Below are 24,628 nucleotides of genomic sequence, written 5' to 3'. Positions count from 1 at the left end.
CCCTCAGGACATCCAGCTCCTGAGTCCCTTCCCCTCAGGACATCTAGCTCCTGAGCCCCTTCCCCTCAGGACATCCAGCTCCTGAGCCTCTTCCTCAGGACATCCAGGTCCTGAGCCCCTTCCCATCAGGACATCCAGCTCCAGAGCCCCTTCCCCTCAGGACATCCAGCTCCAGAGCCCCTTCCCCTCAGGACATCCAGCTCCTGAGCCCCTTCCCCTCAGGACATCCAGCTCCAGAGTCCCTTCCCCTCAGGACATCCAGCTCCTGAGTCCCTTCCCCAGGACATCCAGCTCCTGAGCCCCTTCCCCTCAGGACATCCAGCTCCTGAGTCCCTTCCCCTCAGGACATCCAGCTCCTGAGTCCCTTCCCCTCAGGACATCCAGCTCCTGAGCCCCTTCGCCTCAGGACATCCAGCTCCAGAGCCCCTTCCCCTCAGGACATCCAGCTCCAGAGCCCCTTCCCCTCAGGACATCCAGCTCCTGAGCTCCTTCCCCTCAGGACATCCAGCTCCTGAGCCTCTTCCCCTCAGGACATCCAGCTCCTTGATCCTCTTCCCCTCAGGACATCCAGCTCCTGAGCCCCTTCCCCTCAGGACATCCAGCTCCTGAGCTCCTTCCCCAGGACATCCAGCTCCTGAGCCCCTTCCCCTCAGGACATCCAGCTCCTGAGCCCCTTCCCCTCAGGACATCCAGCTCCTGAGCCTCTTCCCCTCAGGACATCCAGCTCCTGAGCCCCTTCCCCTCAGGACATCCAGCTCCTGAGCCCCTTCCCCTCAGGACATCCAGCTCCTGAGCCCCTTCCCCTCAGGACATCCAGCTCCTGAGCCCCTGCACATCCTGGTCGTCACCCTCAGTCATACATTACCGCACAGTAAAAACAGGTCTTGGCCTGGTGTTTCCGAGCTCCTCACCTCCCCCTCCTATTTCAATGGCCCGAGCTGATCAACTATTACCCTCAAGTCTTATTCAACTTGGGCACCCATAAAGTAATCCTGCCTTATGTTCATATGTTTTTGTTTCCCATGGTAGAATTTCATTTGGCAGGTATCAGCAAACTTCTGGATTCTGTTTAAATCTTCCTGGATTACTTTAGAAGATTCCAAACTGTTAGCTAATCCTCCTAGCAAATTTAACTAAAGTTCTTTCAATGTCCCTGTCAAGGTAATTCATCGCCCCACTCAGCACTGATCCCTGTATGACCCTGTTCAGGTTAGTGCAGTAATGCTGACATTATGTATGTAATTTACTATGTACACACTCTTCTACAGAGTTGCAAAATGTCCTTTGGGCCAGATATTACAATTTTTACATTTGTACAGAGATTCATGGACCTGGACTCAAATGAGACTTCCTGCAAGTCAGTATTTGTAGATAAGGCCTGATTCAATCTGGGAAAGACGAAAGCTGAAATGTAAAGGGATAATAGGAAACTATTAGACAGGCCTAAAAATGTACAATATAAGGAAACCAACACACAGCCACTGTCATTTAAACACAAATCACATTTAATTTGTTAGAGATTCAATACCCATTTACAGCACTCCTAAACTGAATACCCATTTACAGCACTCCCTAACATGAATCTATCCCAGCATGCACAGGGACACCGAGGAGTCCCAATCAACTCTAAAACCAGGGTAGAGGGGCTGGGTGAAGGTGCTGTGGAAAGTGTGCAGGAGGGTACGTGTGTCAGAGGAGACGCTGTAGAAGGACAGAGTGCCGGCCGGATAGTCCATGTACACCCCTACTCTGCAGGAAGGGGGGGCAGGTATGACTGTACTATTCTCTTTGTGCCAGGCAGAGTGCTTGGCCTTAGTACACTGCAGACTCCAGGATTTTTCATTGTATCCAAGCTTCCCAGTGTCTGCTTTCCTGCTGATTCCTTTATAAGCAGCTCCCATCCAAGCTCCTCCCCACTTCTTCTCTCCCTCTCCCTCCACCCTCCACTCTGCCTCCCAGTAGCAGCGCTCAGACAGCCCCTCCTGGCACAGCACCTGGTGATAGATGCTAAATCGCTCTGGATGATCAGGATATGACTGCTCATTCCCCCATGTCACCCTCCTGTTCCCCTCAGACAGAGACAGCTTTCTGTGTACAGAGCTGGGGTCCAGTGTGAGTGCAACAGCATCTGCAGTAAACATAGGTTAGAGCAGACAGCATCAGTACTAGGATCCAATATGCAGAATAACTCATAATGAAGTTTAAATTACTTCCCTGTCCTTCCAATGCTCGCCAGTGCATGTGCTGTCTCCATTTCACAGGATTCAGGGCAGAGAGACTTACATTTCCTCAGTCCTGGTTTCAGCCTGATCTCTCCTCCATGGTCTACACTGTAGGGACAGAAGGACAAACAGACTGACTGAGAGGCTCAGCTCTGAGCCAATGGGAGAGCTCCACACAGTGGGAAGACTTAATTAATCAGAAGAGCACACTTGGCAGAATCTTAAGCATTTCAGTGGTTTTTCTACCAACATAGAGGAAGTGAAAAAAAGAAGTGGGAGTTTTTCCAGAATGCACTGGGAGTGTTTATAACATTCCTGTTCCCTACATACTCCCCCCATCTGTACTTACAGCAGTGTCTCCAGTCTACACCTGGGGTCTTCCAGTCTAGCAGAGAGCGCTCGTACTCCCAAGTCCCCAGGGTGATTGTAGCTCAGGTCCAGCTCTCTCAGGTGTGAGGGATTTGAACACAGTGCTGAAGCCAGAGAATCACAGCCTCTCTCTGTGACTCCACAGCCTGACAGCCTGCAGAGTGAAGGAAAAAATAGAGATGTCTATCTTGGTGAAAAACAATTTATTTTTATTATTTCCATTCCTATGTTTAAAATATAAATTCTAATAATTTCTGTGAACCACAAATAAAATACATATATATGTTTAAATAAACATCTTTAAAAATGTTTATTTAATAATTCTATGTGCCTAGAGAAGGTAGGCAGTTGACACTGTCAATCAAAAAAGGACAAAGTTTTGTTGACAGCAGACAACATTTAAAATGTTTTAATTATAATTAGATGCTTATTTCATGGCCTAATTTCATTCATTCTAATGTCTGCCATTGGGCTTCAATGATTCAACACAGCCTCTACAGCAAACAAACTTAAACACAACATATTCCAAATAGCACATGTGCAAAGCGCAGCTTCCAAACACCTCCGGCTTCATGCTTGTTGTGAAGAAGCTTGACACCCTGACAGATCTCAGGAAAAGTTCCATTCTGAAATTGTTCTTTAACTTCCATTTCTTCATTATGTTTCAGAGAGTAGACATTCTAAGCTGGAATCATCAAGTGGCTCCGTATCCACCCACCTACCCTATAACCACGGTAATACACAGATGGACAGACAGACAAACCCTACCCTATAACCATGGTAATACACAGATGGACAGACAGACAAACCCTACCCTATAACCATGATAATACACAGATGGACAGACAGACAAACCCTACCCTATAACCATGATAATACACAGATGGACAGACAGACAAACCCTACCCTATAACCATGATAATACACAGATGGACAGACAGACAAACCCTACCCTATAACCATGGTAATACACAGATGGACAGACAGACAAACCCTACCCTATAACCATGATAATACACAGATGGACAGACAGACAAACCCTACCCTATAACCATGGTAATACACAGATGGACAGACAAACAAACAAACAGACTTGACAGGACATGACAAGACCAAGTAGATGGACAAACAGACAGACATGACAAGACATTATAAAACCCAGCAGATGGATGGACAGACAGATAAACATGACAGGATATGACAAGACCAAGCATTGCATATAATGAGTTATATGAAGTATAGAGGTCGTTTATGTTCTGATGCAGGAGATATGAGATCAGAAAGTAAGATGATGAAAGGAAGATAATAAGATTCTGGTGAGGGTTTTCTAATGTGTATGTATGTGTGTGTTTTTGGATTGGTAGGCAGAGGTATGGAGATACTGGAATGCTGCAGCTCAAAGTAAGATACATTCATTTGATAACTTCTTGCCAGAAGAGTTGAGTTGGTGGCAGAGCCAGGTGGAGTGGAAATAGTTATCTGGGGTATTTAGTGTGCAGTGTGAGCACAAGTGTGTGTCTGTATCTCATACATCTTGTGTTAAGTGATATGCGCTCTGTGGATTACCTTCTACTGTATTAGTTGTAAGTTATTATTGTTAGTCATTGTGAAGGTGTTCCAGCAGATTTGGGTCCAGAATTCGGTTTTGGCAGCAAATGACAAGTCTTTTTTCCATGCTTTGATCGGGATGGAAATTGTTGAGTCCATGGTGGATATTAGTTTGTATAATTTTGAATTTTCCTTGGGTTGGATATTTTGTTGATTTATTCTACTAATGGGGATGGGAGTAAATTGTTATTTGATATATTGATTTTAGATCAATATATCGTCTGGACCAATTGCTGAAAAGTAATGAATTTGTTATTCTAGTAGAGGTGGTGGAGGTGTTTGATACCGCTTTGTTTCCAAGTGTTGAAGATAAGTGTTTTTTTGTTGAGTCAGGGTTGAGCAATATTGGAGTGTATCTACACAGTTTTATTGTAGATTTGAAGATTTTGTTGATTTTCTACAAGAAGATCCAAAAGAAGAGTCCAAAAAGCAGGCAGGGGTTGTAAACAGGAATCCTGATACAAAAATTAACAAAACAAGACAGAATGCCACAAGGGCAAAGGGCTAGGGAACAAGGAGGCTATAACTGGGGGAAGGAATTCAAGGGCTCGGGACTCATAAAACAGGACAAGATGAACTAGCAAGGTGCAACTGAAAAGGACAGGTATAAATACACAGGGGAATGAGACAAACTAGGTGGGGCGTGGGAGTGAGGGCGGTCTAACAAATAAACATCAGGTGAGACACATGAAAGGGTAATAGGACAATAACGAGGGGGAAAACAAAAACGCGGACTGGATTCACAAAGACACAGGTGTAATATAAACGGCTCCGGACTAGGGAGTAGACAATTGCACAGAGTCAGGAGATGTAGAGATACGGAGAGACAGGTGCGAACACTTTGCGGAAACTAAGCATGTAATCAGTGATAGAATAGGGAGGCGGAGTCACAGAACACAATTGAAACTGGAGACGCGTTAGTAAGTAAATTACAAATACCCAAAACTAGTGAATGTTAGTTTGTTAGTTTGACGAACATATTAGTGTGTTAGTATAATTATTACTGTACAAATTCTATGTTAGTTGGGATTAGTATTTTAGTGCTATCTACAAACATGAAATGGAGAGAAAGCAGGAAGTGCTTGGAAGATTGGAAGGAAGGTTAAACCCCGGAACTACCGTAAACACCCGAATAGTGGGGCACGCAGACAGGGGAGTGACTCAGGCTCGTAAACATTCAGACTCAGACATCACAGGGGAAGACGAGTTAACACTAAATTACAAGAATAATGATAATAAACAATGATAAACAAACAGACAGAACTCAGGAACATAACAATGAGCTGATCAACCAGCAAGGCCAAGCTGGTCTAGCTGAGTATAATAGCAATAATAATAACTTTATTTGTATAGCACTTTTTGAGCATACAACACAAAGTGCTTTACAGCAGTGAAAAACAAATACAATACAAATAGACACAATGCCATAAGAAACAACAAGATCTTAAGATCAAATGAAAATATAAAACAAATATATTTACCAATATTTACATTAGTGTATACGGTATTAATGTGTCTCAGGCATTTTTATAGATAGCTACTATAATAATCACTGTATTATGACTACATGATTACACTCCTACCCCAGTCTCTGCAGTTTACAGTGTGGGTCCTCCAGTCCAGCAGAGAGCGCTCTCACTCCTGAGTCCTGCAGCTCGTTGTCTCTGAGCTGCAGATCTCTCAGCTCTGAATGAGGAGAACGCAGGACTGAGGCCAGAACATGACAGCAGCCCTCTGTGAGATTACACTCCCTGAGCCTGAGAGAACAGAGACAGAGACACACACGCACACGCACACGCACACGCACACGCACACACACACACACACACACACAAGCATGCACATGCACACATATACACACATACAGACTGAGATTACGTTCTCTTCAGCCTTTGAGAAAACACAGATTCAGTACACATACTTGAGTGCATGTACACATAAACACATATAGTAACAAACACATGTGCACTGTTTTACTATGTCAGAATTAGGCTCAGATGAATAACAGAGGAATACGCAGAGTATGCCTCCATAAAACACAAATATTATCCTCATAAATCTTTCATTACATTTACATTTACATTTTAGTAATTTGGCAGACGCTTTTAATCCAAAGCGATTTACAAGTGCATAGGTTCTTCCATCCATCCATCCATTATCTGAACCCGCTTATCCTGATCAGGGTCGCAGGGGGGCTGGAGCCTATCCCAGCATACATTGGGCGAAAGGCAGGAATACACCCTGGACAGGTCGCCAGTCCATCGCAGGGCACACGCACCATTCACTCACACACTCATACCTATGGGCAATTTAGACTCTCCAATCAGCCTAACCTGCATGTCTTTGGACTGTGGGAGGAAACCGGAGTACCCGGAGGAAACCCACACAGACACGAGGAGAACATGCAAACTCCACACAGAGAGGCCCCGGCCAACGGGGATTCGAACCCAGGACCTCCTTGCTGTGAGGCGGCAGTGCTACCCACTGCACCATCCGTGCCGCCTGCATAGGTTCTTCCACAAGTTAAAGCATCATATCCATAACTAGTAAAATACACATGAAGTGCTGTTCTAGACAAAATACAGTAATCGTAAGTGCAATTTATTTATTTATTATTATTATTATTATTATATTTTATTTTTTGGGGGGTTAGACAAGAGGGATATCGGAAAGGGGGGGTGGGGAAATCAGGAGGGAGGACTAAGGTACAGTTTGAAAAGGTGTGTTTTTAGTCTGCATCGAAATAGGGGGAGGGATTCTGCTGTCCTGACAGTGGTAGGCAAGTCATTCCACCACTGAGGAACCAGAGCGGAAAACAGGCGTAAACGTGCAGCTTGACCACCAGGTGGACGTAGAGAAGGAACCATAAGGCGACCAGAGCTGGCAGACCATAGTGGTCTAGCTGGGGAGGAGTGGTCTAGCTGGGGAGGAGTGGTCATTAGCTAATGACAAGTGAGCACATACAGCTCCATTACTTCAGTTAAGATTTTACTATTTTACTTTTTGCTTTATTATTATATATTTACTTATTGATGATTATGATGACTGTGGTTATGATGATCAACATCATCTCAACTATCACAAAAAGAGGTCTGTCATTTTAACATGTAATAACTCTGTATACTTCACCAAATTTGATGATATGAAGACCAAGCCTCAGGAAATTAATTTGATGGATTTTTGATTTATAAAAGTGTTCGTCCATCACAGCCAATTTAAATTGGTGGCAAAGTTGACAAACAGGAAGGGAGATCATATTCCAGCAATGCTTTGATGTATTGACACCAAGCTTGGTACATAGGCTGAAGTACCTCTTCCTGAGAATGTGAAAAAAACAATGGTCAGCTGGGGGGTGCTGCAATAAGTAAAAACGTGTTATATAACTGTACAATAACTGTTGATGTGTTTGCCTTAAAAAAATAATTTTTATGTGTGGTTGTATCTAGGGAGATCACAAGGCAGAGACAAAAGTGTTTGTCCATTACAGTCAATCAAAAATGGCGGCAAAGTGAGATCATAACTCAGCAACAATTTGATGTATCATGGACCCGGGAACCCATTTTGAGGAAGCATTAAAGAAAAATATGTCATTTGACCACTGGGGGGATGCTACAATAAGCAAAAATGTGTTTTGGATAATGACTGGTGATGTGTTTGCTTAAAACAAACATCTTGTGTCTGGGGATACTGTGAGAGGTCCCAAGGCTGAGACAATTTTCATGTCAACCTAATTTAAGCGGCCACCATATTGGATTTTATTTGAAAGGTTTATCATTTTTTCGCAAGCCATATAGTTTGCCCAATCTTGAACAAATTTGGCATAGATCATCTTCAGACCAAGCCACACAAAATGAATGAGATTTTTGAATTTCAAAATCGTTTGTTCCATACAGCCAATCAAAATTGGCAGCGAGGCCACCAAACAGGAAGTGAGGGCATATCTCAGCAATGCTTTGATATATTAATACCAAACTTGGTATATGAACTCAGAACTCCTTCCTGAGGATATAGAAATTTGGTGTCATGGCGACCCTGCCCTGCTCGCCCCCTTCAACTCTGCTTGCAGGTTTAATTTGCATAAATTTGAGCTTTGAACGTTTTTACTTGTAAAAATGTTTTAAAATATTAAAATATGTAATATAAATAATTTTAAATATACATTCCCAATGCAGAAATGCATGTATTCCAGAAGGGCCCCCATTATGAAAGTGTACATTTTTTCATTTGTTTTTAAGGGTTAATGTAAAATTACAACTGCTTAGTCAAATTCTACATTCATTTGGTTTTTATGGACCTTAATGCCAAACAACAAATCAATCTCTTCTCTCTCTCCCAGAGGACTGAGCTCACTCATGAGATTGATGGACAGATATTTAGGCTTTGAACGACTATGTATTTCATATTTGCATGCTGTGTTAAGGAATATACGATGGCAACAAGCTCTATTACAGCACAACACACCTTAAAGTTTGTAGTTTACAGTTTTGACTCATGAGGCATTCACAGAGCAGATTCGCTGTTGCATCTCCAAGGTTACAGTAGCTGAGGTCCAGTGTCTGTAGTTTACAGTTTTGACTTGTTACTCCATCGCAGAGAAACTTCACTGCTGAATTTCCCAAGTTACTCTTGCAGAGGTCCAGCTCTCGCAGGGGTGAAGTGTTTGACTGAAGAGTCGAGATCACAGCGTCATAGGATTTATCTGTCAGATTACAGCCGCCAAGGCTGAAGAGGAAAAGGAAGCAACTAGTTTGTGATAAACTTCTTTAAAAAAACAAAGCCAATGATCAATAGCAGGATTTGAATCCTATTTCACCCATTTTCTTTACTCTAGAAGTCATACATTCTTCATTGTTCCACAAAGACAAAGGTCACTGGATCATCAGGGATGAGTGGTGTCAGCCAGAGCACCCCTGACATTGAGCTGCTGTGTGTCTCTCTTTGGCCTTTCAATCTGCCCAGGGAGTTTCCTCACTGTGGTATATATGAAGACTTCAGACGTAAAAACATCTTTTGTTTCAAATCAGAAATTTTAATTTCTATGTTCAGATTTACCAAGGTTATTCATCATAGAGTAAAATGTAATGATTTCCAAAAATCTAACTATTTAAATATTTTTGTCACATTTGTTTGCCTTTTTCTGCCCGCTATGTCTATCCATGGTTTTTTTTTTTTTTTTTACAGAAGTCTTTAAGTGTAAGGGCGCGGGAAAAACTATGACCTAGGTAGCCTACGCAAACTGCGCCAGGGAGGAAAACTACGCAGGCTCCCAACAGCGATATAGCATACCTAAAACCGGGAACGGCAAAGGGAACACGAAAGGCAAAGACATCCCGTCTCCTAATCCATTGGCAAAGCGGGAACACAATCCCCAATACTAGAATACACGGAAAAATCTAGAATTCAATTCGACTGAGGAAACAATCTACCAACATTTACATTAAGATAACCGACAATATTTACAATTTAATTCACCTGACGACGCTGTGTTACTAATGACGGGAGACGGGAATACATTAAACAAATAAACCCCCTAGTTCCACTGGCGAAGCAGGAATTCTAGTAATGGGGTAGCACGTGTACATAAACGGAGGCGAGTCAATTTCGGACTCCCGAGTTTAACAGCGCTTTCGCGAAGCTCTCAACTGGAGAGGGGCGATCCGCCCACGACCACACGACTTGACTTTAAGGAAAGCCAGCTACCTCAGGTTCACCAGACGCTCATCTGACTAAGCAGGAGGCTCACAAATGCGTCAACTACTGGGTGAACTCAACGCACTCACACAAACGCATTTATACAAGCAAATGCAGGAGCAGCACCGAGGAACTCCCGCGCAGAGCCCTGGGCTAACGGAGGTTCGCAAAGCTCTCCGCCGGGAGGGGCGAACACGCCAGAACGTGTCATTAACCTTGGTATAACATAACAGATCGGCACTAAGAGGGAGACGAAAAGCATAAGCCCTGGTATGAGGTTCATACGAACGCAACCCAACTAAACCATCCGCCACTAGTTGCGAATAGCAATTTAGTGCTGTATATCCAATGACCAAAAAAGGACGACGACAATCACGAAAACAAATGCGTTTTGAAAATGTGCAAACGAAACGCCTCGCTGTACAAAATAAAACGTCAGACGGCTGGCAAACTGGGAAACCGTACACTACGGGAAAAAGACAAAATGACGGCTAGAATACTTTTCACCTACAGAAAAGAGGGAATATTGACTTCCCCTTACACTTGATCAAAACGTTAAAGTCTGAACCAGTCGGAATTACCAGAGGGGCTCAGTACCCCGGTGTCCACCTTAACCCAGCCTAATCCTAACGCTCCTTCCTTCCTAAAGGTAGCTTTTACACAAGGCGGAAAATAAACTAGGTGGACGAACTGCCAATGATAGCAAGCGTGCGGAAATGGGGTGCAATAATCTCAATCTAACCCTTGGTGTAGACCGTAGGAATCTGCGAACGGGGTATCAAACTCCGTGAGGAATTCCGTCTTCCACCGGTCCTGTGTCTAACATTTGTGAACCAAAATAAAACCTGAAAGTGAAGATGTGAGACTATCATCATTACCCTAAACTGACGGAGAATTGCTACGTGTTCAGCTCCCATAGACTCCGTCATAATAGATCATGAAGAATAGTCAGTCACACCTCACATAATGCACAAATGAACATAAAATAACGTGCTAGGATGAATGCAACAAACAAGCCCCGATTCAAAGAGAAACAGGACTTATATAGACAGGCACGTAGCTAGCCTTGGTGAGTAATCCGATCCCACGCGGCAGGCAATTATAATCATTCATCAGCTCGAGGGCATAGATGACCTAATCGCCATTCATTGCCAAAGTGGAATTAATTACCAAAATAGGCCAGAATGCGACAATGGCGCGATCTAGCGGCGCAAAAAGGTAATGTCTGGAAAACCTAGCCGAATGCCTACCAGAACCATGACACTAAGTCCTCCTGTTTGGACCTATTAGGAAACTATTGCAAAATCACAAAAGACGCAACTGGAAACATTATAAATGATGAAAGCAGAATTTAAAATGGATGAATATCCATTTATGGATGGATAGCTTTATCCATAAATTCATCAAAGTTTTATGGATGACAGTGTATGATCCCTAGCCCCCAGTAGTGTTCAAATCTGTGACTTTTTAATCCATATGTGTTCAGATTGTTGAAAATGTACTTTGCTCCATCCAATAAACAACATTGACAAGTAAGAGTATCACATTAGGTTCTGGATTGTGATTGACTCATATCTTTTGCAGAAGAATATGATGGGTTAAGTTGGGCATTACCCTGAAGTCTAGAAACACTTAATATTTCATTATATGATATGTGTACTTATGTAAGCAGATAATCATAAGTGAATTTCATTCAAAAGTTACATTTTTAGATGAAAATGGAAATCTTGTAAGCTCATTGTAGAACTTTTCATATTAAAAAAATGTCTCCATGTGGCAAAACTTATGTAAAGATAGATAGAACCCATGCATTTGGAATAAAAAAAAGAAATTAAACTTTTGAATGCAATTGAAACCACCACAGGTTCGTCCATTTCATCAAAGTTTTCCATCTTATTTAATGTTAATTTGGCATGAAACTGGCACCTCAGCATGAAGAATCAGTGAATCTTAAATGTCACATGATCGCAACATGAGCGCCTTCTGATTGGTGCTGTGAACATTGGGGTTTTTTTCCAAAGAATGCAGCTGCCATTTAGAGGTTTCTGCCAATGAACTGTGTTTTAGAATAGCTGAATGAAGTATTTAATTATCTTGTAGTAGGCACTGAGAGCTTTTGCTTGATATCTAATTTTTCATGGAAAAGGCACCTAAAGTCATCATATACACCCAAAGGCATTAGACACCAGAACTTTTCACAGAAACTTGAGTTACTTTCACTGGATGCACAAAAGTTTATTCTTGGGGATTTGAATAACTGTTTTGTTAAAACTACGTTATCTCCATCATGTACAACTTACAAATATGTCCATTGATACTACACATTATCAATCCCTGCTGTGGAGATATTGGTACAGGTGTCTCTTTGTAAGACATTAATATATATTTTAAACAATTATGTTGTTTGTAATTCATCATATTTTATGTCTTGTCCTTCATCTGGACTCTGAGTCTGAAATAAAGTTTGAATTGAATTGAATGCAATGTTACAGTGGGCATGTTGCAGTGTGTTTTACCTGCTAAAATAAAAGTTTCAATCAATTTTACTTATAATGAAAGGTAAAACAGGTCCCAGGTCAGCATACCTCTATGCTGACATTTTGGTCCAGGTCTAGGCTTTTAATTTGAATTTGGGATGAACATGTCAGTCATTCATTTTGATCATCTGCTCTGCTTGTTGCAGACCAGACTGATGAAGAGCCCACAGATGATGTGATTATGGATGACGGTGGTGTGGCAACATCAGGGTGGGAATAGCGTGTGTCAGTGGGGTAAGTGCCCCCCCCCCCCTCCCCCAAAATGTCTGTGCACAGCCCTGGACGAAATGACCACTTCCACAGGCTCCGCCCAGGGATGTGCACTAGCATTATACACCGACTCGTGCACTAGCTTTATACACCAACTCGTGCACTAGCTTTATACACCAACTCGTGCACTAGCATTATACACCAGCTTGTGCACTAGCATTATACACCAACTCATGCACTAGCATTATACACCAACTCGTGCACTAGCATTATCCACCAACTCGTGCACTAGCATTATACACCAACTCATGCACTAGCATTATACGCCAACGCAAGCATTTTCTCAAATAGGCACTTCATTAAGTGTGCAGATGATACTGCCTTTGTGAGCCTCCTATATGATGGGGAGGAAGAGCATGGGCCAGTTTTTGACTACTTCCTAAATTGGTGTGAGAAGTCAAATCTTCTCCTAAACACCTCTAAAACAATAGAAATGTCCATTGATTTTAGAAAGCTGCAATCCTCTCACCCTACAATCAATGCTACTGAGGCACAGAAAAGGTATGTTAGAAAAACTTTAACAATGGCCAGTAAACTGGATTACATTACCAATTACAGAGACAGAACGGTTAATAAAGCAAACAACACCCCCTTGCTTCCTCATTTGAATTGTTGACAATATCGCCCCCCTTACTAAAAATAGATCCAACTTTTCATTTGTTATTTGTCATTAAGTTCTTCAACGAATAATGCACTAGCACCTTATACCCTATGCACTTTGCCCACTCCTTCCTGGTCACGAAGGATGCCGCCCCTGTCATAATTTTGTTCTTTCGTTTACACCTAATTTACTGCAAGGTACAAAGCATAGGTATGAGTATGTCTATTCATGATTCTTATGATGATATGATGTATGATATATGATACCTTGTGATTACACTGCAGACCAATTTCCCCATGGGGACAAATAAAAGTCTAATCTTTTGACTGTGTATTTCAGTTTGCCTGCTGGGCTTTGTTTTCAATGTGCCACACTTTTAAACATCACATCATTACTGGTAAACATCACATAAACATAGACATCAATCAGCGCTTTAATTCTTGGAGAGAAGTGAGCAGTGATGGGGATGGAGATTGGAAGGATAAGTGCTGACATAGATCTGTGTGCAATCAGTGGAAAACAGTGGAAACCTAGACCATACCTTCAAATGATCTCACCAAGAAAAAGCAAATAGATGAGGAAAAGCAGTGGTCCTGCACTGAACTCTGAGGTACACCCTTGGTGGCAGGGGAAAAGAAGAGGTCGGTATTGATTCTTAAACTGCAAACCTCACCTTAATGTCTGTAGTTTACAGTTTGGATGCATCAGCGCAGCAGCGAGCATCTCCACTCCTGAATCTCCCAAATTATTATTGCTGAGCTTCAGCTCTCTGAGGGGAGAGAAGCCTGCCTGCATAGCTGAGATCACAGATACACAGGATTTTTCATCCAGATAGCAGCCGCTGAGTCTATAGAGAAGAGAACAGAGATAACATGAGAGCTTCCTGCTGTAACAGGAAGGATCCATCCCAGCCATGCAGGGTAACATTAGCTCAGGTAAAAGCTGTCGTCTGGCAGTAGGATGGTTGCCGGTTCGATTCCCTGCCCTGGGTGTGTCAAAGTATCACGCCAAGCAATTACCTCCAACTCATTCCGAGGATCCTAAGACAATCCCAGGCCAGCCAGGAGATACAATCCCTCCAGCATGTCCTGGCTCTGCCCCTGGGTCTCCTCCCAGGAGGATGTGCCTGGAACTCACCCAAAGGGAGGCACCCAGGGGGCATCTGTTTCAGATGCTTGAACCGCATCAATTTCAGTGTGTGGAAACAGATGTTAATGTGCTGGCACTTTGTTTGCTAATGGCTTAAGTAATATGGAAGTCACTGTTATGCAATGGTAGACATGGCAAGTAGATGTTATTGCTTTGGTAATGTAGATAGTAATGGTTTTGTAAAGTACTGTAGCTGTAAATGTAAAAATTTAAACTTTATCCTATTTTGCCCCAGGAAAGGGGGCATTAATAATCAAATTCCTCACCTCAAAGTATGAATTTCACACAGTGGACTTCTTAGAGCAGCACAGAGCATCTCCAATCCTGAGTCTCCCAGGTCATTGTAGCTGAGGTCCAGAATCTGCAGTTTACAGTTCGGGCTCTTCAGCGCTGCACAGAGAACCTTCCCTCCTGAGTCTCCCAGGTTATTGTTTCTGATGTCCAGCTCTCTCACGGGAGAGAAAACTGACTGCAGGGCTGAGGCCACAATTTCACAGGATTTCTCTGTGAGATTACAGTCAGCGAGCCTGAGAAGACAAATAAAGCTACATTCACAACATAGCAACATAGTACTAAGGGAGAAAACACACTGGAGTTCCTACTCGTGGACATACATTCACTCCTCGTCTACAGACACTCACTGTGACTCATCTACAAAGTCCTTCTTTGCATGTATCTCATTTATTGCAGATGTGTATAGACAGCTTAACATTTAAAAAAATATCTGGTCATTCCCTGGTCATTCCCAACTCTCTCAGATTTTTCAATTTCACTAGGGGACACCACAGAGACCTCATCCCCTAGTGCAAGGAACCTGGGACTGGTGATGGACAACAGGCTATCCGTCTCCGAGAACATCGCTACGGTGACCCGGGCATGCAGGTTGTTCCAGAGAATCCGTCCCTTCCTCACCACCTACTCCACTCAGCTCCTCGTTCAAGCGATGGTCCTGTCCCGCCTGGACTACTGCAACTCTCTGCTGGCTGGCCTTCCAGCATCTGCCATCAGACCCCTACAACTGATCCAGAACACCACAGCTCATCTGGTATTCAATGTCCCCAGACATTCTCACATGACCCCCCTGCTCAGCGACCTCCACTGCCTGCCTGTTATGGCTTGCATCAAATTGAAAATGTTGGTGCTCGCATACCAGGCAGTTAAGGGATCACCCCCTGCATACACCCAAATGCTAATCAGACCCTATACACCAGTCAGATCTCTCTATTCCACTATCTCTGGACGCCTGGCACCTCCCCCTCATCGCAACTGCACTTCTCGGTCATGACTGCTGTCTGTTCTGGCCCCACGGTGGTGGAATGACTTTCCTGCAGATGTCAAAACAGCAGAATCTTAGACCACTGTCAAGTACCGACTGAAGACTCTTCAGCCTGCACCTTTAACTCCCTACCACACTGCTATAATTAGCCATGGGTATGCTATAAGTTATAATTGCATTATTTTAGTATTCGGGGTATTCTATCTGACAACCCTGATATGCTACTAGGAAAGTTCCTCTAGGGTCTTCAATGCACTTGTCCCTGTTTCTGATTTGCACTTTATTGTATGTCGCTCTGGATAAGAGCGTCTGCCAAATGACTGTAATGCCATTTCATGTAATGTAACTCTGCCGCTAGTTAGTTTTATGTAAGTGATCGGACCCATCCACACCAATCACTTCAGCAATACAATGTTGGTTTATCTTTCCTAACAAAAATGCAGTCTTCACAGACAAAACCCAAGGCTAAAACCAAGAGTAGACATTCAGAACTATTTATTGTTTAACCAATAAATCTAACAGGACACATCAAGAAACACCTGTCAGTCACATGTTCCAATACTTTTGCTCACCTAAAAATTGGGTGGTCTGATACAAAAGGTGGTGTGTTCTAAATTGTTTAACAAATCTATAGATAAAAAGACCAGGAAATAAAAGCTGAAATTTGGATCTGTCATCTGATGTATGTCTTTCGACTTCAAACTCAATTGTCTTCAGTGTATAGCAAAAATAAAGGAATTGACCTTGCTGTTCCAATACTTTTTGAGAGGTCTGTATACTTCAAGATATTTATACCTGATTAGCAGCACTGTACCTGCCTCCCATCCAATATGCACCCTTATCTTTTCCAGTCTGGGTTAGGGTTAGGCTTAATGGAATCCTGCTAGGCCAGATAATCAGAGTAAATAAGAACAGATTATTGGTGAGACATGTGGAGCGAGCCATAGAGCTGTGGACTCTACAGTACAGTACTGTATACTTGCAGTGGGGTCAGAGCCTGACTCCTGGTACAGTACTGTATACTTGCAGTGGGGTCAGAGCCTGATCCTGGTACAGTACTGTATACTTTCAGTGGGGTCAGAGCCTGACTCCTGGTACAGTACTGTATACTTGCAGTGGGGTCAGAGCCTGATCCTGGTACAGTACTGTATACTTGCAGTGGGGTCAGAGCCTGATCCTGGTACAGTACTGTATACTCGCAGTGGGGTCAGAGCCTGACTCCTGGTACAGTACTGTATACTTGCAGTGGGGTCGGAGCCTGATCCTGGTACAGTACTGTATACTTGCAGTGGGGTCAGAGCCTGATCCTGGTACAGTACTGTATACTTGCAGTGGGGTCAGAGCCTGATCCTGGTACAGTACTGTATACTCGCAGTGGGGTCAGAGCCTGAATCCTGGTACAGTACTGTATACTTGCAGTGGGGTCAGAGCCTGATCCTGGTACAGTACTGTATACTTGCAGTGGGGTCGGAGCCTGATCCTGGTACAGTACTGTATACTTGCAGTGGGGTCAGAGCCTGAATCCTGGTACAGTACTGTATACTCGCAGTGGGGTCAGAGCCTGATCCTGGTACAGTACTGTATACTTGCAGTGGGGTCAGAGCCTGATCCTGGTACAGTACTGTATACTCGCAGTGGGGTCAGAGCCTGATCCTGGTACAGTACTGTATACTCGCAGTGGGGTCAGAGCCTGATCCTGGTACAGTACTGTATACTCGCAGTGGGGTCAGAGCCTGAATCCTGCTCATGAGAATCCTTCCTTCAATAAGTCACCTCAATCCATGCATTATTAATTCATTCTAAATCAGAATGGTGATATATATCAATGGCAAATACCATTATTGATTAGATTGAGCTACAATATACAATATGTATAATATAATATACTGTTAAATTGGTGATACCTATGATAGATAGCCATGGTAATCTCATTTCCATGTTAGTACTTACACAACCTTCCTGCAGCACTTCACAGTGGGGACTAATCTTCTTCTCCCTTCATCTGAGGTTTTGTATTTTCTCAGGTCAAACTCTTCCAGAACCTTCTCTGACATCAGCAGCACATAGGCCAGGGCAGAGCAATGCCCAGGTGAAATAACCTCATCAGAAGGATTTTCTGAAATCAGATACTTTTGGATTTCTTTCACAAGGGAATCATCATTTAGTTCAGACAGACAGTGAAACAGGTTGATGCATCTTTCTGGGGAAGGGTCTTTCCTCTTCAGTCCCCTGATATATGTGACTGTTTTCTGGATGCTCTTAGAGCTTCCAGTCTGTGGCAATAGACCTGGGAGAAGGCACTGATTGGAGTCCAGGGAGAGGCCCAGAAGGAATCGGAGGAAAAGGTCCAGGTGTCCATTCTTACTCTCCAGAGCCTTCTTCGCTGCTTTTTTGTGCAAGTTGTACAGTGACAATTCAGTAGGTAATGTTTTTTGACCAAAAAAGTACTTCAGCACGTTGAAATTCTTGCCTGTAAAAGAATGAATCACATACAAAGCAGCCATGTACTCCTGCAGGCTCAGATGCACAAAGCAGTAGATTTTCTTCTGATGCAGCACAGACTCCTCTTTAAAGATCTCTGTGCACACCCCAGAGTACACAGAAGCTTCTGTGACATCAATGCCACACTTTTGCAGGTCCTCCTCATAAAACATCAGATTGCCCTTCTTCAGGTGTTGAAAAGCTAGTTGCCCCAGTTTTAGGAGGATTTCTTTATCTGACTCCAACAGTTTTTGTGGATCAGTTTCAGATCTGTCCTCATATTTCTCATTCTTGAAGTTTGACTGAATGAGCAGGAAATGTGTGTACATTCCAGTCAGAGTTTTAGGGATTATTTCCCTGTCAGTTCCACCCAAAAGTCTCCCCAGAACAGTGGCAGACATGCAGCAGAAGACTGGTATATGGCACATGATGTGTAGACTCCTGGATGTCTTTATGTGTGAGATAATTCTACCAGCCAGATTCTGATCTGTGAATCTTTTCCTGAAATACTCCTCTTTCTGTGCATCATTGAACCCTCTGACCTCTGTCAGTCGGTGGATGAATTCGGGAGGGATCTGATTGGCTGCTGCTGGTCGGGAGGTGATCCAGAGGAGAGCAGAGGGAAGTAGATTCCCCTTAATGAGGTTTGTCAGTAGCACATCCACTGAGGATGTCTTCCTTGCATCAGACAGGATCTTATTGCGTCTGAAATTCAAGGGAAGTTTGCTTTCATCCAGACCATCAAAGATGAACAAAACCTTGTAATCTTCAGACTCAATGTTTTCAAACCCTTTCATTTCAGGGTGAAAGACGTGCAGAAGCTCAAGGAGACTGTGCTGCTCATCATTAAGTAAGTTCAGCTCCCGAAAAGGAAGGACAAACATGAACTCAACATCCTCATTAGCTTTTCCTTCTGCCCAGTCAAGAATGAACTTTTGCACAGAGACCGTTTTTCCAATACCAGCGATGCCCTTGGTCATTACAGTTCTGATGGGTATGTCTTGTCCAGCTAAGGGTCTAAAGATGTTGTTGCATTTAATTGCTGTGTCTTGTGTAGGCTGTGTCCTGGTTGCTGTTTCAATCTGCCACACCTCGTGTTCATTATTGACCCGTTCACAGTCCCCCTCTGTGATGTAGAGCTCTGTGTAAATACTCTTGAGGAGGGCATGTTTTCCTGGCTTGGCAACCCCTTCATATATGCACTCAAACTTCTTCTTCAGATGAGACTTCAGCTTCTTCTGGACACGTTGAGCACATTGGTCTGTAAAAACAATCATTTAGACATTCATACGAGAAGCTGTTGCAGGACTCTCAATGATATTGTTTTGCAACCAGTCATAAATAGTGTAAAAATAAGTTACTTTTTTCTGTGTCCAGGTCCTGGTGATTGGAGCTCAGGGGTGCATCAACAGTCAGGGACGGCTGAGAAATAAATACAACAGATAAAGCACACCTGCCACTGAAGAATACAGAATCTAAAATAAGATGCACTCAGAAAGAAATGAGCAAAGAAAGAACATGAAGCATTAAGGTGAGTGAATATAAAACACAAAGCATTAAGGTGAGTGAATATAAAACACAAAGCATTTTGGTGAGTGAGTGAATACAAGTATAGACTCAGGTGAGTGTGAAGGCCTTACCTGTGCCCCTCCCTGCTGGGTCTCAGACACAGGCTCTGCATTCAAGCTCCTCTCGCGCTTCCTCTCAGGGCTGTAATCACCGGCTGCAGCTGCAGAGCTCAGATCCTCCCTGACAAGGCAAGGACTTCAAATACATTTTCATTTAAAATTATTACAATTATTATTTCCTATTTTTGTCCTGCAGGCCGCAGTGTCTGTAGGTATTCACTCCCAACTGTGCGCTACACCACCTGATTTCATCAATTGCTTCACCTGCTTGGTTCAGATAATAAGCGGAGTAGTTAAATCAGGTGGTGTAGCGCACGGCTGGAGTGAATGCCTGCAGACCCTGTGGGCCACAGGACCAGGAGTTGAGTAGAGCTGCCTTAAAGGGTAGATTCTGTAGAGGGTGTGACTGACAGGGTTGAATGGACACTTACCCTGATCGTTTCCTCACAGTCTGCCTTCTGACTTCAGCACCTGCAGAGAAAGGAGACGCGTTACAATATGAAAGTCATCCACTCTAAGGAGGATGGTATATCCCTGAATGGGGCAGCAGTGGTCAGAGCAGTTTATTTCACAGAGTCAAGCTCCACTGAACATTAGTGAAAGGATGTGTGGCATTTAAGGCTTATAGGCCAGTAAACAACATGGAACCTGAGATGGATCCTGAGATGGATGCATCTTACCACTTTCCAGTCTCTCAACGAGGTCATTTCTCGAAATTTTCTTTAAGATCTCCAGTGTGACCTGCACCATCTTGTTACCATAGGAACTCTTCATCAAGGTGACGACACCTGTCACACCTTTGTCCTCCAGTCGACCCTGTGGGATGGGTCTACATCTTTCCAGCACCTCTTCATTCAGATACAACTTCAACTTTAAAAATTCTTCTTTTGTCAGCTCCTCCAGAATCTCCAAGACCTGGCCAGCCATCAGTCATCTAAGAACAAGAAATAATGTAGCCTGTTATGATCATTGAAACATTAAAAATAGAGTAGAATCCTCTACTTTGTGAGTATGCTCTATTCAGTTATAGTGTGTTGTTAGCCTTTACTGATCCCATATGAGGTTAGTATGATGTAGCTAGCATAAGCCAATAGCACTAACCCATACAATTTGCTTCTTAACGGCAGTTGGTCAGTAGAACGATAAAAACTAAAGCAATAAAAATACAGTCAACAGCACCATCTATAAACGAAAAAGTCCAACTAAAGTACAGAATTAAATCTTTAAAAGTTATATATATATCTTGTCATTGTCAAGTTCTCTTTCCCACTGTGAGTTTGTTTGATCTGAATGTACAGTTCATATAAATTACATCAGAAGGTTTCAGCATTGTTATTTGCTACCAAAACTTTGCCACACACTCCTAAAAGTTTAAAGTTTGTTACAATTGATAATTAAAGTTTGTTACAATTGATAATACCCAATACTGTGTACACTCTTAACACAGTTACCCAACACACAGCTTGGCACAACAATTAATCTTACACACAAAATTCACTTAGACTGCCAAAACACTTCATACATGTTTAAAAATTGCGTTCTACCATAACACTGGCAAAGGTGTCAGCCAACAAAATCACTTTGTCACTCATAACAGAATCAGTAAAAAAACACTAACAAGAGCTGGCATTACAAGATGCATAATTTTTCTTTGAAGAATATATTTTTTACATAAACTCAAGATTCCAATACAAAATAAGAACGGTAGTTTTCTATGAAATGTAATAAATGATATTGTAAAGGAATGGATCAACAATGAAGCAATATTTCTCAATATGCCTTATTTTTGCCATATTTTCGCATATGCAGTACTCTAATAAAATACACTAAATTAAGCAATAATTGTTTTAGTACATTATAAAAATACACATATACTGCACATACAGAATGTGTAAAGAAGGAAGCCTGTACACTGATATGCTCCTTACATACCTTTTGTCGCGGCGGGGAACAGACGTCCCAGAAGCAGACACGGGGGTGTGGAGAAAACGGCAGGTTTAATGAGGCTCAGACAGGCGATGGGAAGGCAGAGGTACAGAATCCACAAAAACAAGCAAAGAGTCCAGGGAAGCAGGCAGGGGTCATAAACAGGTCTCCATTAAACAAAACCAAAGAAACTGAATACCACAAGGGCTCTGGATCACAAAATATTCAGACACAGACATTACTGGGGAAGACGAGTGCAAAGACTAATGAATATAAACAGAAAACCAGACATGAATATGAAAAATTTACAAAAATACCAAATAAACTAACAGACAGACACCTTTATTGTAGTTTTGATCCCAGTGGATCTTTGTCAGGTCTAAACAGATCATGTGCTACCACACCCATACATATACATGATCCTCATGATCTAAGGCGGAGACTTGATTGTTCAACAATGGTATATAGGAAAAAACTGGAAAATAACATGTTCATGTTAGAAACATATATATACATACATATACACATACATACCCATGATAGATGGGTCAATCAATATCAATTGTTAACAACACATGTATCACATTCCTTTGTGGGAGAAAGCATTGGTGAACTTCTTGGGTGCATTGCTGCATTCCTGGAATATCAATGTATTATATGAAGCAATGCTTTCTCCCACAAAGGAATGTGATCAACATCTCATGATTATTGTCCACAATACGTTTAGGGTTAAACTGATGAGCACAATATTCATATACGTTTAGGGTTAAACTGATAAGCAGAATATTCATATACGTTTAGGATTAAACTGATAAGCACAATATTCATGTTGATTTCTGGAAATAAAAAGGGAAATAAAAACAGAACAGAAAAATGTGTTCATATAAATATAATCATATAAATAAGCATGCAAGGACAAATATGACTGTCTTAATTTACTAGTTGAGAATAACAATAAGCTTCACGTGATTGTTGTCATTCCATGGTAATAGGTGGTCATCCCATCACTCACACCACCATCACAAGCACTTCACTGGCAGCTTTCCTGTGAGAAACACTCCACTTTCTATTGTGCTACTCTGTGTTGCCATTATTTCCGTGACTAAGCTCTATCAGGTTCAGATTTCAAATGTGGCTAGAACTTGTTGGGCTAGTTTTCATCGGAGTGTAAGGACATTGGGCTAAGAAAGGTCTTCATTTCATGCCCAATACATACCTCTAATATTATTATTTAACACCCCTCACCTGTGCATTTGTGGGAGAAGTTTGCAGTGTGCACATTGGGGAGGGGAAAAAGGGCAAATGAATGTACACACAAAAAATTAAAAAAACAACCCACTCCCCAAATTCCAGGAAGTACCACGCCAGATCATCCACTGTACATTTGTAAAACATCATCAAGTTTCAAACATTAAATGTTACTTAATTTGAGCAGCATACCCATGCTACCTAGTCTTTTGATAGTTTTATTTTTAACTGGACAACAAAATGCTTTGCAAGACATTAGTGGAAAAACAGTCTTAAAGTCAAAACCAATGTTTACCAAATCCAATTAGGTGAGAATATCAATCATAAAATCAAGAGGACAGCAAAAACTTTTTGAGCAGATCTCGAACAGAAATTAAAGTAAGGCTACATTTTATAGTCACTTGCAACCTACCAGAAATGAATAGATTCTATTTCCCTTGTAGTCTTCATGTAAGCAGCCAGCAGAACGGCAGAAACACTTCGCCTGTGTTGCCTGACTGACATTGCAGACGGGGAGTGCCGGGGGGGGGGGGTATGCACTTTGTTGTACGTCGCTCTGGATAAGAGCGTCTGCCAAATGCCATTAATGTAATGTAGTGATTAAAATACCTTTAAAGCTGATAGTGTGCACTTTAATCTTCATTTTAAATCTAGGGTGCTCGATGACATGTTCAGTTTCAGCTACATTGACCACATACTCTTATATCAGTCATGTGAATCAGCTCCTCACACGCTGCTATGTGGTTTGAAGTCATTCTGAAACGCTGCGTATTCAGCACTCAGTCTCCTCCCCTTCCTGTCCTGTGGTACGCACCCACTGCTGAGCAGCAGCCTGCTCTGTAACTCCTGTCCTTCCTGTTTACTTCATTATTGTGTCTGTCTGGCCTTTCTCTCTCACCCAAAACCCAAACTTTATTCCCAAAAGGACTGAACAAACGCACATAAAACTCCAACACAAGAGGACTGAACAAACGCACATAAAACTCCAACACAAGAGGGACCAAATTCTTCCTACTTAAAGTCTCCAGTACTCCGGAACTTTTCTTTCCCAAGGGGCCCTGATAAAGGCAACTTCAGAATAAAATATTGTTTTCTAACCTGAACCTAACTCTGCTGTGTGAAATAACACTAACCCCAACTCTTGTGTATGAAATAGCTCTAACCCAACTCAACTGTGTGAAATAACTCTAACCCTAACTCTATGTAAAATAACCCTAAGCCTAACTCAACTGTGTGAAATAACCCTAAGCCTAACTCAACTGTGTGAAATAACCCTAAGCCTAACTCTAATGTGTGAAATAACCCTAAGCCTAACTCAACTGTGTGAAATAACCCTAAGCCTAACTCTACTGTGTGAAATAACCCTAAGCCTAACTCTACTGTGTAAAATAACCCTAAGCCTAACTCTACTATGTAAAATAACCCTAAGCCTAACTCTAAGTAAAATAACCCTAAGCCTAACTCTACTGTGTAAAATAACCCTAAGCCTAACTCTACTGTGTGAAATAACCCTAAGCCTAACTCTACTGTGTGAAATAACCCTAAGCCTAACTCAACTGTGTGAAATAACCCTAAGCCTAACTCAACTGTGTAAAATAACCCTAAGCCTAACTCTACTGTGT

General features: G+C 42.4%; 1 protein-coding gene across 6 annotated transcripts in view; it reads right to left on the bottom strand.

Moving 5' to 3' along the window:
- Positions 1–1,482: 1,482 nt before the first annotated feature.
- Positions 1,483–24,628, bottom strand: part of LOC133117136 (NACHT, LRR and PYD domains-containing protein 12-like) — a 25,734-nt gene continuing 2,588 nt past the window's right edge. Inside the window, exons 1-13 of one of the 6 annotated variants that reach the window (XM_061227276.1) lie at positions 23,419–24,628; positions 20,513–20,766; positions 20,264–20,303; positions 19,845–19,953; positions 19,566–19,626; positions 17,674–19,465; positions 14,714–14,974; positions 13,972–14,145; positions 8,661–8,921; positions 5,783–5,956; positions 2,572–2,745; positions 2,284–2,330; positions 1,483–2,128 (exon numbers count right to left, since the gene is read on the bottom strand). The exon at positions 23,419–24,628 is cut by the window's right edge and continues 2,582 nt beyond it. In XM_061227276.1, coding sequence (XP_061083260.1) covers positions 1,584–2,128; positions 2,284–2,330; positions 2,572–2,745; positions 5,783–5,956; positions 8,661–8,921; positions 13,972–14,145; positions 14,714–14,974; positions 17,674–19,465; positions 19,566–19,626; positions 19,845–19,953; positions 20,264–20,303; positions 20,513–20,759 — 3,885 coding nt within the window. In that variant the 5' untranslated portion in view covers positions 20,760–20,766; positions 23,419–24,628 and the 3' untranslated portion in view covers positions 1,483–1,583. The other 5 variants (XM_061227278.1, XM_061227275.1, XM_061227279.1 and 2 more) reach the window with 5 other exon arrangements.

Source organism: Conger conger, chromosome 2, assembly GCF_963514075.1.
Source record: "Conger conger chromosome 2, fConCon1.1, whole genome shotgun sequence".
NCBI classification, from domain to species: domain Eukaryota; kingdom Metazoa; phylum Chordata; class Actinopteri; order Anguilliformes; family Congridae; genus Conger; species Conger conger.
Note: the sequence above shows the minus strand (reverse complement) of the source record. Positions and strands in the feature narration are given on the sequence as shown.